Source organism: Lepidothrix coronata, unplaced genomic scaffold (assembly GCF_001604755.1).
Source record: "Lepidothrix coronata isolate B3197 unplaced genomic scaffold, Lepidothrix_coronata-1.0 Scaffold267, whole genome shotgun sequence".
Classification (NCBI taxonomy): domain Eukaryota; kingdom Metazoa; phylum Chordata; class Aves; order Passeriformes; family Pipridae; genus Lepidothrix; species Lepidothrix coronata.
In genome coordinates, this window is record NW_016690447.1 from 109,581 (window position 1) to 123,634 (window position 14,054).

Sequence of the window (14,054 nt, forward strand, 5' to 3'; positions counted from 1 at the left end):
ATAAACACACTTGATAACTTTATGTCACCCAATTTAATGTTGCTTCAGTGTATTGAGAGCCTGAAGAAAATATTTGCTTAACTTCAACTAGAGTTGAATTAAAGCCATTTGCCCAAAAAGCACAGTACAAACTGTATTTCCTTTTTGAGCTCCTGCTTTGAATTTGGAAGGAAAGTGACACAAGTAACAGAAGAAAAATTATCCAAGCTGAGCCCTCTTCCATTAAACTGATGCACATGTCTTTTGTTAACACAGCAATGCTGAAAGTGGTGTCTTCAGTGCTGCAATTTGGAAATATTTCCTTTAAGAAGGAGAGAAATACCGATCAAGCCTCTATGCCAGAGAACACTGGTGAGTTGATCATGTCTGTGTGGCTTCCTCTGACTTGTGCTGGAGTTTTCTTCCTGCCATTTGTCCAGTGCATATCTTGAAAAACACAGAGCAGTCTGCTGAGCATCCCTGAGAGTGTTCTGTGCCAAAATGGGGCCAGGACTGGGATGAGTGGAGCCAACAGGCAATCACTAAAATTCCCCTCTTCCATCCTCACCCTGCAGACAAATGTAAGTGTCTGTCAAGGGAATTGAGGCTGTTTGTGTGGCTGCTGAGCTTTGAGCACGTATTTCAGTTGTAGTCTTGTTTATTGCTCTCCCCAAAGATTAAGCCCTAGGAAGAAGCCCATGCTTAAATCAGTTTGTTTGCTTTGGTTCTTGGCAGCAGTTTTGTTGCCAATGATAAGAGCCCTGGAGCCAAGCACAACTTCCAGGGTGCAATGGCAGAACACAGGAATGCTGTATTTAGAACAGGCTGATTTCTGGAGTGGCCTGGCAGCGTGGCTGGGGTTGAATGTGTCAGTGCCTGCAATGCAGTCACCATTTCAGGAGTATATCTTTCTTCACACACACAAAAAAATAGCTGCTGAAGCACATCTGAGGTTTTTATTTAGTACTTCAGTGCCAGCCTTTTAAATGCTCTCATGGAGAGTCAACTTGGAGAACTTGGGAACCTGTTCATTCACAGGACCTGCTGCACGTGCACAACTCAGATTCTTCTCTGTCTCCCTTTGGAATTGTCCCAAATTGCTGTGCATGGAGACCTCTTGCAGTGTCCCAAATTGTTCTCAGTTCTGAGGGCAGTGGCCTCCTGCCCAGGTGTGAGGTGCAAGTTATTGACTTGAGATTTGGATTTTTGCTGTGAGGAAAAGAGGTTGGGTGAGGAATTAGTTTTTTGGGCTTTCCCTGCTGGCTTAGAGAACTCATCTGAGTCTAGAAAGTGTAGAAAGTGTGATGTAGAAGGATACAGATGCTTCTTACTTCCTGACTGTCTTGGTTTTACTTGTATTGCCATTGGTTTTTGGACATAAATTCTGAATTATAGCACTGGCTATAAATATACTGATCCTGTTGGATGTTTATAGTACTGGATACAAAATGCTGAATTACAAAGCGAAGATGGGGAAAAGCTCAGGTCATAGTTAAAGCCTATTTCTGTCCTCTTGTATTTAAAAACTGGGATATGTGGTCTGTTATTGGATCTTACTGAAGACACTGGGGGTAACTGATCTCTCCTTGTCACCTGTGTTGTCACCTCTCACTGTGAGGGGTTTCCCTGCATCCTCTGGAGAAATCAGTGTCCTGACAGGGATTCATCTTTTAGAGATGTCTGATATAGGTCAGGTTATTGTCTCCATGGATGGGAAGGAATTTGTGTGGGTGGCAGAGATGTGAACTGAGCCAAAGAATATGGAAAGCAAATTCTGCCCTATAGATCATAGATGTAGATAAACAGATAATGGTTTCAAGGACAGATACAAGAGATCCAAGACAGAAATAGAGCCTTTGTGTATTAAGGGGATGGAGAAACTGTACTTAAAAAATCATTTCATGCTCACCAGATTTGGAAGAAACCTTTCTGCTGAGAGGACAGAAGTTCATAAGCAATCTCATAAAGCTCCTGTTCATCTGGGATAGGAGCTTTTTTCAGTATTTTGGCTTTGTAATAATTCAGACAGTTATATAAAAAACCCAGTAGTAGTAAAATGAGTCAGGATAGTCAGGGCTTTGTCCAATTACACCTTTTCAAGGGCCCTTTCTCAGTTATAAACAAGATGCCCCTGCCCGTGGCAGGGGGTTGGAACTGGATGAGCTTTGTGGTCCCTTCAAACCCAGACCATCCTAAGATAAATGATGCTTTTTTTAAAGTGCAGGATGAGTGAAGCTGAAATAGTGTGACCCAGTCCTGCCCTTAAAAGTGACAGAGCTTGGACTTGAAAGTGGGTTAGTTCCCTTCAGGGGAACCTCAGAAATGCTGTCTCCAGCCCCCTTCAGTGGCTTAGCAGATGGGATTTTTAGTACTACATCTGCTATGGTTTATTGTTGTTATTCTTACCTAAACTACAGTTTATTACAGACTGGAAGGGTTGGGACAAAAAAATTCCACACCACTGGTTCATGAAAGGAGCTGAGTGTAGTTTTGAAGCACTTCAGGGGGGAAAAAACCTCCTTCCTTAAACTGCAGTATCCTTTATATAGTATCCATTGTGCCACTGTACTGAGCTGATGCTCATGGCTGCTTAATATTTTCAAGTTCTTGGTTTGTTTTTGGTTTTTTTTTTCAAGATCCTGGTAGCACTTGCTACTTGATCCCTAAGACAGTAAGTTTTATTTGATGTATATTTTTATCCTCAAAGCACAGAAGTGCTTCTGTATGTAGCTAAAGTGAAAGGGCTCAGTTTGTGACACCCCCTGAATTCACTGATTGTGTGTCAGTTCTTGAACCCTTCTAATGAATGTGTGGCCAGTGAGAGAATCTCAATATTAAGAGCAAATAGTAGTGGTTTTAATACTGAAAAAAAAAATAATGTAGAGGAAGCTCTTATATACTGGTATGAAATTACAGAATCTCTGAATCCCCGAGGTTGGAAAAGCCCTCCCAGCCCATGGATCCCCCCTGTGCCCCATCCCCACCTTGTCCCCCAGCCCAGAGCACTGAGTGCCACGGCCAGGCCTTCCTGGGACACCTCCAGGGCTGGGCACTCCAAACCTCCCTGGGCAGCCCCTCCAAGGCCTGACCACCCTTTGCAGGAAGAAATTCCTCCTGATGTCCAACCTGAGCCTGCCCTGGCACAGCCTGAGGCCGTTCCCTCTCCTCCTGTCCCTTGTTCCCTGGCAGCAGAGCCTGACCCCCCCCGGCTCCCCCCTCCTGTCAGGGGGTTGCAGAGCCAGAAGGTCCCCCCTGAGCCTCCTTTTCTCCAGGCTGAGCCCCCCCAGCTCCCTCAGCTGCTCCTGCTGCTCCAGCCCCTTCCCAGCTCCGTTCCCTTCCCTGGACACTCTGTAGCACCTACTGGAAAATTCTTATTTTCCAATGCTAATTTGTAGAAATAGTTTTTTTCATTTTGACAGTAGAACAACAAGCTGTCAGGTTACAAGGGCTGAGCACTTACTGGGTACTGGGGAGAGCTTCCTGCTAAAGGGCAACACTTCCCCAGCCCTAAAAATACCTTTGGCGTCACATTCATTTTTAGAAATGTGGAATCATAACCACCCAGCTCTTGGGATGTGTGTTTAGAAAAAGGGGTTGATGCAACAGGAATGTGTAGGGATGGCGTGGGTAATGCACTATTTAAATAATAACACGACATCAGGAGAGTTCTTGCTGTTAAAGTGCTCTGCTGCTGGTGTTGTTATTCTGTATAAAACACTCAGAATCACACACTGGGCTGGGTTGGAAGGGACCTTAAAGCCCATCCAGTCCCACCCCCTGCCATGGGCAGGGACACCTTCCACCAGCCCAGGCTGCTCCAAGCCCTGTCCAACCTGGCCTTGGACACTGCCAGGGTTGAGGAGCCCTCACCCTCTCTGGACAATATTACAAACCTGTGTTTTGAATAGTACAAGTGACATATTTTGACATTACACTGGACACCTGCCTGAATTGAAACATGTTTTAAGCACCCTTCAGTATGATGGCTTTGGTGTGTGATGTCCTCAGGCTGTACTTTTCCCTTGGATAAGAAAATGGGTGTTCCCTTGTAAAGTAACTAAATGGGTGCTTGTACCTGAGCTGTGGGCTGTTACATGACCTGCAATGCCATGAAATCCAGTGTTTTCCATGCTCCCTTGAGGAAGTCCAGCTGTGTCCCTCTGGAGGGGTCCATCAGCCTTGGGGTGTGATGGGATCTGTCACAGGGCTCGTGTCCGGCTCCCCAGGCTGGGTTCAGTTTTACTCTGGCCCAGGACAGCCTCTGTCAGCAGCAGCTTTCCTGGGATCTCTGGCTGCTGGGGAGGATTCCAGTGCTCCTTTTCATGTGCTCTTTGCTCTCCAGTTGCACAGAAACTGTGCCATCTGCTGGGAATGAACGTCATGGAGTTCACCCGGGCCATCCTGACTCCCCGCATCAAAGTGGGCAGGGACTATGTGCAGAAAGCCCAGACCAAAGAACAAGTAAGTTTTGGTGTTTTAAAGATGAAGGGAAACTGTACCTCATCCTGATTAGCTCCTAACAAAGAAAATTGGAATGAAGGGTGTGCTGCCACTGACTCTGTTTAAGCTTTGCCATCTTTATGGAATGTTCTTATATGGTAAAAATCAGTTGTAGAATAGAAGAAACCTTTCCCTTTCCTTGACCTTCTCCTGGTTTCATCCTTTGTATCACTGTTGTGACATTATCAAATACTCAGAGACCTTTTGTTTTTATGGAACACTTTAAAAAGACATTTTTCTTACCATTAATCAAACTACTTTACTGTTTCTCCTGCTTGTTTTCATTCCTCACTGGTATGAACTCCATCCAGCTTCTTCTTTTCCTTAGTTATTTGTGATGACATCCATGCCTGTGTTCTTTTGATGGCTTTTCCAGGGTAAATAAATTTTCCTGTTTGGATTTTCAGGCAGACTTTGCAGTGGAAGCTCTGGCAAAGGCCACCTATGAGCGCCTCTTCCGCTGGCTCGTGCACCGCATCAACAAGGCCTTGGACAGGACCAAACGTCAGGGAGCATCTTTTATTGGCATCCTGGATATCGCTGGATTTGAGATCTTTGAGGTACTTGGAAATCCTGCTAGTCAGGTTTTTCTTTTCCCTGGTAATGTGTGATCAGGACCCACTGCAGAGCCACTGAATGCAGCGTGTTCCAAGGCTGCAGGAGGGGTTTGTTTGGAGCATAAAAATGCTTTGACAGCCCAAAATGACAGTGCTAAAAGGCCATACTTTAGTCTAAATCCTTCTTTTATGTGTGGTGGTTGTTCCTACTATGCATTAGTTTAATTATATGTAGCAGGGAACATGAGAGATTCGTATAATTGTTTTCCAATTTTCTTTCTGTTATATTTGAACTTTGCAGAGTTTTGGAGAATTTCCTTATAAAGTCAAATTTTTGACTCCCAGATATGTGATATCTTGTCACTGACTCATTCTTGCATACTGATGTTATTCTTGTAGTTGAACTCCTTTGAGCAACTCTGCATTAACTACACCAATGAGAAGCTTCAGCAGTTATTTAACCACACCATGTTTATCCTGGAGCAAGAGGAATACCAGCGAGAGGGGATCGAGTGGAATTTCATTGATTTTGGACTGGATCTGCAGCCTTGCATTGACTTAATTGAAAGACCTGTAAGTTTGCACATGAACAGTGAGGTTGGAATGCTGAGTGTGTCTTTTACTGCCTGCAAATTAGATGTTTCTCCCGGAGCTGTCATTAAAAGGGAATTAACCAGAATGCTCAAGTCCAAAGTCTAAAACACTGTGTATTATTAGCAAAAGGATTAATCCTTAGGGGATTTTGCCCTGATGTTAGTGTAGAACACTGAGCTCAAGATATGGAGCTGCTATTTTTATACTTTTTTCCCTAGTACTCATGAAGTCATTAATCCTGTCACTGTCACTAAATTGTGCCATTGTGGTGTAGGAGCTTTGGGGCTCAGGTTGAAACCTTTTCAAGACTTGGGGTAAACTTTTTTAATTTGAAATCAATAGCAAAATTCCTGACACTTCCTTTTTCTCCCCCCACAAATCTGCCTTGCAAATGGAAAACAAGTCTTAAAAGTGGTTTTAGTCACTTTGCTTTTAAGGTGCTCCCCTGGCTGCTCAGTTTGTGGAGGCTGAAGAGCCCTTCAAAGAGCAGGAGGAGCAGAGGGGGAGAACAAGGATTTTTACCCCAGACAGTTTATTGTTCTTTGCCCCTCTGAACCTTGGACCTTTTAAATTCCCCCTGGGGCATTGCAGTGACTCCTCCCTGCCTTTCTCTGTGTGTTCTGGAATACAGGTGAGCTGCCAGTGATGCTGTGCATCCTGGACAGCTGAAAAGCCCATGAGCTGCACCCTTGTTTTCCTTTAGGAAAAGGGGAAATCTTGTCTGGGTTATCAGAGGTGTGTGGAACTTCAGAAAGTTCTGCCACCTTGGAAGGTAAAATCTCCTCCAAAAGCCTCAGGGGGGCAAGTGTGGGTACCTTCAGTGTGCACATGTTTAGGTGAACATCCTAAAATGCATCATTATTTGAAAAGCAAATCTCAGTACCTTGTTGTTCTGTAAATGTGATACCAGGTGGTAGAAACATCTCCCTTCAAATGTGTGGACTTTGCTTTCCCTAGAAGGTTTTTAAGTATAGATCCTTAAAATTTAAGTATAAATCCCTACAACCCTTTTCCATTGCTTCCCTTTGTACATCAGTCTGTCTACTCTGAGGAAAGTAATCCTGACAAACAATTCTACAGCTGTAAAATACAGACATTGGTTGTTCCCTGCTTCATTTTAAGAAAATATAAACTTTCAGAGAGAGGGTGCTTAAATTCCATGGAGACAGTGTACAAAGCTGTGCTGGATCTGGGAATGCTGCTGGACACCCACCCACGGCTTGGCAGGGCAGGCTCAGGAGCATCCAGGGGCAGGGAGGGATCATTGGCTGAGTTTGTCTCCCGTTAAAGCAGGACAATACCCTGGGAATGTGGATGAGCTGCTGTCCCTGTGACAGAAATGTTGGGAAGGTGACTCTGGAGATCATCCACTGCAGGCCCAGCTCAAAGCAAGGCTCTGGTCAGCACTGGATCAGGTCGTGTCTGGCTCCACAGGCATTGGAATGGATTTGTTTGAACCATCCTTCTTGACCTGGGCTTCCCCACAGCTTGTTTGTCTGAAATCAAATTTAATCAGTTTAGACTAATTTTATTGTGGCATTCAGTGGTGTGTTGTAAATATTAAACTTTTAAATATGTGTATAAAAATATTCACGGATTAAACCCAACTGCATTTCAGGCAAATCCTCCTGGTGTGTTGGCACTGCTGGATGAGGAATGCTGGTTCCCTAAAGCTACTGACAAGACATTTGTGGAAAAACTGGTCCAAGAGCAAGGAACTCATTCCAAGTTCCAAAAGCCAAGACAGCTAAAGGACAAAGCAGACTTCTGCATTATTCACTATGCAGGGAAGGTAAGGGTTAAATGTTAAATTCTTGGTTAGAAATATTGATTTGGGCAAAGTGCTATGCAGTACAGCATATGACATTATTTATATATATATATATATGCATATATTATGCAGTATAGCTACCAAATTTAGAAATAACTCTTGCCTTGTTTAATTTTCTTGAACATATTCAGGAGAGCTTTTGTGGAACTTGTGTTACCAAATGGACAGAACTGAAAAATACGAATTAATATTAGATAAAGCAAATATTTTGGTTTCCTTTAACTTTTTTTTACCAGGTTTTACAGGTGGAGTTTTTCCAGGACTTTGTTGAAAGGAATCTCTTGCATACCTGGGTTGTCAAGTTGATGGTGGTGCTTGAAGCAGGGCTGTGTCAGCACCATCTTCACATTTGTCTTCACAGAACACTTTCTTTTTGAGTTAAGCTGAGACCTTTTGATTTTTACTGTTGGCTCAATCCTTAGTCTCCTGCTGCAGGGACAGAGCTCAGGTGCAGCTCCAGGAAATAACTGCAATTCCTGTACTTTGCAGATCCTTCATGATAACCAAGGATTTTCTATAGAGCCCTACTTGCAATTATTTTCATAAATGGATAAAAGTTAATCCTAATTTTTTACCTGATAGTGAAAGAATCAGGTTATGTGAATGATTGTGACCTCTCCTTTAATTTTCACTTTAAGTACTGCTGGCTTGTTGTTACCTTTGTTGAGGTCAGTGCTGCCAACTAGGTAGTTGTAGCAAAAAGTGAAATAAATTATATATTTTGTTGTATCAATATTTAAAACAGTTACTTAGAAATAGTACAGTGGTCACTGTTCCTGCAGTTAATAGGTTGCCTTTAAATAATCAAAGGAGAGTAAACCAGCTTGGTGTCTGGCTACTGGAAATGATTGTTCTAAAGAATGGTTTATTTCTCCCAAACTGAGTGGGCATTTTTTGAATACTGGCATTCCAGAGCTTCCTCTGACAGAAGGCATTTTGCAGTCTCTGGTCAGAACGTGTATTCCTTCAAAACAGGAATAATTTCCTGCAAGAAGTCCTGAGATAATGATCTGTTTTGGTTTTGGATGCTGGAAGTAGTTAAATGTGTCTTTCCTTCCAAAGCCTTTATCCAAAAATAGAAAACTTTTGGTTTGATTGAAGCAAAGCCATGCTAATCTGTGCAGAGGTTTTGGTGGAATTAGGGCATTTTAGGGCTCTCTTTTGGGTTGGAAGGAAACCCATGTTGCTCTCATTGAGTTTTCAGCTGCTGAACTGTGGTTTAATTGGAAACCACAGGTTTGGTTCTTTTGAGATAAGAGCTTTGTTTTCCTTATAGAACAAAGTGTTTAAATATAACTACTATAGGGAAATTAATTTATTCTCTAGTGATTTAGATAAGTAAAATTAGGATCTCTCCTAGAGTTGGTTTTATATCTTCACAGTCAACCTTACAACACCAGGCTGCAAATGTACACCTGGCTATGAGTAAGCAAAAAGATGGCTGGATTTTTAAGAAAACACCCATTTACTCTTTCAAAACAATAACAGCCTTCTGTGGTACTTTGAGCTGTTTGGAAGAGGCCAACTATGGACACCCAAGGTTGGTGTGGACAGGCAAGGTTGGACTCTGATCTTGGACGTCCTTTCCAACCTCAACGGTTACGAGCGTTGAGAACAGGAGAAAAACACCACTGCAGTGATCTGAAAGCTGGTTTTGGTGCTGGCCAGTACAAACCTGCAGCTGGTTGTCCCTCTGACCCTGCAGGTGGACTACAAGGCAGACGAGTGGCTGATGAAGAACATGGACCCCCTGAACGACAACGTGGCCACGCTCCTGCACCAGTCGTCCGACAAGTTCGTTGCTGAGCTCTGGAAGGATGGTGAGAGATCATGCTCTGAGCACGTGTTGGGAGTGATTGAACCTTGCTGGATGAGTTTAAATTTCTTGTGCCTCCTCACCCTCCACCCTCTCCACTGTAAATATCTGCAGCATTTTCTCTCTTATTTAGTGCCACAAGTATGACAAGGAAGTTGGGTCTCACCTCTGGTCCCTTGCACATGTACCATTTCTGAGTAGCTGCTTCTCATGTTCATTATTTGAACTGATATTCACTTGTTACTCTGGGTCGAATTTCACGTGGAATCTTGTCCAAACTCTTGGTTGGGATTTGCTGCAGTAGAGTCCTAAATGTGAACAGCTGGAGTGGTTCTTCCTGTTAATAAAACATTGCCTTATGTGAGCACCAGTACAGTTGTTTCATGTGCAGTGGTGGGGGATACCCTGGAAATCCACATCTCCTAAAATAAATTCCATTAACAGCCATAGCAGTGCTATTACATTTTAAAATCAAATGCAGTATATTCCTGTTTTAACTGTGCACTGCTGCTCAGCCAGTTTACCTGCATATCACCTGAAAGTGTTTATCAATACTTTTACCAAAATACTCCAAGAAGCAGAAATAGCCAAATAGACACTTAGCAGAGACTTTTCTAGTTTTAGCATCACAGTATGTTAATTAGAGTGTATTTACATGTCACAGTGTATAAATCCTGTAGTTTGTTATTTGAGGAGGAAATGAAGCTTGTGATAAAGATGGTGCTGTAGGTTAATACTGAGTTTCCTTCTTACTCTCCTCAGTCACAGAGAGCAGCTTTAATGAGTAGATAAAGAACTTTTTGGTTGGGCACCTGCATCTGCTCCTTTCTTTTTGAGTACCCACACAAGTGTTTTGGTCCAAATATTCAAAACCTGCTTCCACAGATAATTGAAATGTGCATGGAATATGTTGTGGCCTAATTGCTTTTGTAGCAGTTAAGTCTATTTGCAATTGATGAACCTGTTGTTTTTACTAACTGAAGTGTCTTGTGTATCTGCTCTTCTGTCTTTCTGTTTCTGCTGTTTCTCTGCCTTAGAGATTCAGAATATTCAGAGAGCCTGTTTCTATGACAATATTACTGGTCTTCATGAGCCACCAGGTGAATGGATATAAAACAGTAGGCCTACTAAAGGCAGGGCTGTTGTATCTACAGGAAAATCCATTTTTGCTCGTAGGCTTGCATGAACTTCTCATTTCATGCTGGATTTAGGTCAAACCCCCACAGGCCAGCAGTCCCTGAGTGCTCCTGTCCGGCTGCTGCTGCAAACACACATAGCATCTCCAGTTGTGCATTGCAGATGACAAGGTTTGTTGCTTCCTAGTTCCATGAGGAGATGTAGAATTGCTTCTTAAGTGACAATTCTGGTGGCTCCAAGCATTTGGGAGAATGCATAAGCTTTGTAACACTTATCAAGCTTCTTTCTGCAGTCCAACATTGACAAAACTCTGCAATGTTCTAGAACGTGGCTGTGTGCTTTTGGGAGGAGAGCTGAAGAATGTGTTGAAGTATCAGAATGAGTGCTGCAGTTGTAGTGGGGGTAGTAAGTGAAATAAAACTTCTTCCAGACTTGTTGGAATTGTTCTTTTGTTTAAAAACCTCTTAATTTTAATATTCCCCGTTGTATAAACAGCACGTGTTTTGTGAGGTATTGAGAAATCAACAAACCCACCTGCTTGGAATGTCTTTGAATACACTTTCAATATTTTATTCAACCTCCTCATCCTCCTTGTATTCCTCTCCCCAGGTTTAGAAATATTGAAGGTGGTGCCTTCAGACTTTCAGCCTTTACTTGGGTTTATTTTCCACTGCTCCTGGTACATCCCATCCCTGAGGAGGCTCATGGTGTTCCTAAAGTAATTCCGGGAGGGCTCAGTTCCGGGGCCTTCAGCCGGGGGATGATGGTCCAGTCCTGCAGCTCAGTGACTGCTTTTAAACTGTAGGGAAAGCTTAGATTTAATAATCCTGGTGGAAATAGAAATCACCCTCTTCGAGCTGGAGCACAGAGGGGAGCAAAACAAAAATGCACAAGTATCAGATCTCTTTACTAAATCTAAAAAGTACCTCCCAACCAGAGCTGGGGGTTTCCAGTCCTTAGTGGGGCTGGTGGGGGCAGGTTCCTAATATTCACAAGCTGTTGTGTTCTTCCTCTATGGGACTGATTCCCATTAATTTCTGTCCCATGTCTGATTTAGAGCAGAATTCTGCTTCAGAGTAAAAATTTGTGATATGATTTATGAACACCTTGCCACCTACTTATTTTTCTAACTTTAATAAACTGCAGATTCTTGTGTTCAAAACCATGTGGAGGAGCTGGGCTCTGCTCTGTACTCCAGGCAAGACCTACAACTGATTACTCAAACTTGTTGCCCTGTGTTTTTCTGCTTTAAATTTTCTTTTTTATTTTAATGGACTTTTGAAAACCAGTTGAGTACAAGGAGGAAATACAATAGTTTCACTTACTTGTCAGATACAAAACTAATTCTGGTAGCAAAGCATAACTGCCTCTGCTTTGGTTTAAATGATAAAATAACTTCACAAAATTGAAGCTGTAGCCTACAAATAGTTGCTTGTTTCTGGCTGGCCAGTTTGGATTTCATTGGGAACCCACATATTTTGGGTGTTTGTTCAGCATTAAGAAGCACCAGCAATAATTATTAGAGGTGTTAAGCCACCTCTTGTATTTTTTAGTGAACTGTTTACATAATTCTTGACATGCACATGGAATCACCTTTTAAGGTTTTAATGTTGGCAGTCAGATTTCAAATCTGTGCTTCTGAAGAATGAATTGTAGGGATCCTTACCCAAAATGTTCAAAAAATCAAAGAAAAATCTCCATTGTGATGCTTTATGGCAACTTTGAAGTGCTTTGGTGTGGAGTGTTCCTGGTTTGAAACTTGTTTTTTGTCTAGGGATTTCTTTGTAGTTGTAATAAAATGGAAAGAATTCTTCAAAATAGCAGCCTAGCAGAATTCTGCCAGATACTTTTTTCCCTCATCACTGAAATAACACCATTTGCAATTCTTCTGTAAATTTTTATGAAAACACATTTGAATACTCAATGAAACTCAGATTTAATCTATATAATTGTCATAAGTGACTCTTCACTCGAAGCAAATACACACAGATGTGTCATTCCAAATGTTCAACCCAGAAATATTTTGCATTGTAAGAATTCCAATAATTGCCAGTTTCCAGGCAGCTTTTTTTTTTTTTTATCTCTATAAAGCCGATTTAAAACAAAGAAAATAGCTTTCCTGGTCATGTAGAACTGCAAGTAAAGAGCTGGATATTTCAGTCTGTACCTAACTAAAGCTACACTCTTCTGCTGGATAAGTTTGTGGCTTTTGGTCCCAAAGCTTGTGCACAGTGTCCCCGTCCCTGGTCCCTGCCTTGCCTTCCGACGGCACCTCTGTCATTGTCCCGCAAAGCTTCTGCTGCTGCACTGTTGCTCCTCCTCCTGCCTCCCTCCGCTCCCGGCACGGATCAGAGCCCACTGACCTCTGTCCTCTCGTCCTTCCCAGTGGATCGCATCGTGGGGCTGGACCAGGTCACCGGGATCACGGAGACGGCCTTTGGCTCCGCGTACAAGACCAAGAAGGGCATGTTCCGCACCGTGGGGCAGCTCTACAAGGAGTCCCTCACCAAGCTCATGGCCACGCTGCGCAACACCAACCCCAACTTCGTGCGCTGCATCATCCCCAACCACGAGAAGAGGGTATGGGCTGCTCACCCCTCCCCTGAGCCCTGCTCTTCACCTGCCTCCCTCTGGCTATGACTCTGGGAAGGCTGGAAGGAGGAGTCTGGGCCTTCCTCTTGCAGTCAGAACCCACAGATCTCACACTGATAAATATCCCCTTGGTGTTCCCTGCTCGTATTGGCCTTTATAGCCACCAGAGTGCTTGTAACAAATGTGGGTAGAGCCCTTCCCAAATCTTCGTTGGTGAAGCCCAGCCATGATGAGTTCCCTGCACATCCCCTGATTTAGACCGTTGTCTTTGTGGAGAGGAGCTTGAAAAACAAAGTACTGAGTTTGTTTGGGAGGTGTAAGAGCCCAGGCTCGTGCTACAAGCTCATCAAAGGGGTCAATTTAAAAATATATACAAGGCCTTGAGTTGGGCCAATCCAATAATTAATATATAATAATAAAATTATAAAGTAAGTCAAAGGTTGGACTTGATGATCTCAGAGGTCTTTTCTAAGCTAGTTTATTCTGGGATTCTGTGTGATAATCCAGTGTCTCCCAGGAGGCACTTGGGTGGCTCTATTTACTATGTACAGCTTGCCAGTGGTTGAAGACAAACTAGTTGGGTGGAGGCACAGGGTCAATGCACAGCTTGGCAAGACAGATCCCCACATGGACATCCTCTAAATGTAAATGTGTGATGCTTAAGGAGACTTTAAAGATATTTTCTGCTAAATCTCCACAAAAAACATATCACAGAGTCCCAGAATATGCCGAGCTGGAAGGGACCCCCAAGGATCATGGAGTCCAACCCTCAGCCCTGCACAGGCCCATCCCCAAGAGTCACCCCCTGTGCCCCAGAGGATCAGCCAAACCCTCCTGGAGCTCTGGCAGCCTTGGGGCTGTGCCCACTGCCCTGGGGAGCCTGGGCAGTGCCCAACCAGCCTCTGGGGGAAGAACTTTTGTCTAATCTCCAACCAGGTCCAGAGCAGAATAAAGGATAACGTTCACTTGGATACAAGTCAGGTGGCAAATACCACTTGCTATCCTTGTTCCTATTAGGTGCATAACATCTCTCAGTAAATAACCTGTA

General features: G+C 43.3%; 1 protein-coding gene across 5 annotated transcripts in view; it reads left to right on the forward strand.

The window, feature by feature from the left end:
- MYH10 (myosin, heavy chain 10, non-muscle) overlaps positions 1 to 14,054 on the forward strand; it is a 103,329-nt gene that overhangs the window by 65,362 nt on the left and 23,913 nt on the right. For 3 of the 5 annotated variants that reach the window (XM_017835947.1, XM_017835949.1, XM_017835950.1), the window contains 8 exons: positions 256 to 351; positions 4,322 to 4,440; positions 4,887 to 5,039; positions 5,436 to 5,609; positions 7,249 to 7,422; positions 9,167 to 9,281; positions 10,315 to 10,377; positions 12,801 to 12,994. In XM_017835947.1, coding sequence (XP_017691436.1) covers positions 256 to 351; positions 4,322 to 4,440; positions 4,887 to 5,039; positions 5,436 to 5,609; positions 7,249 to 7,422; positions 9,167 to 9,281; positions 10,315 to 10,377; positions 12,801 to 12,994 — 1,088 coding nt within the window. The remainder of the gene's footprint in view (positions 1 to 255; positions 352 to 4,321; positions 4,441 to 4,886; positions 5,040 to 5,435; positions 5,610 to 7,248; positions 7,423 to 9,166; positions 9,282 to 10,314; positions 10,378 to 12,800; positions 12,995 to 14,054) is intronic. The other 2 variants (XM_017835951.1, XM_017835952.1) reach the window with 1 other exon arrangement.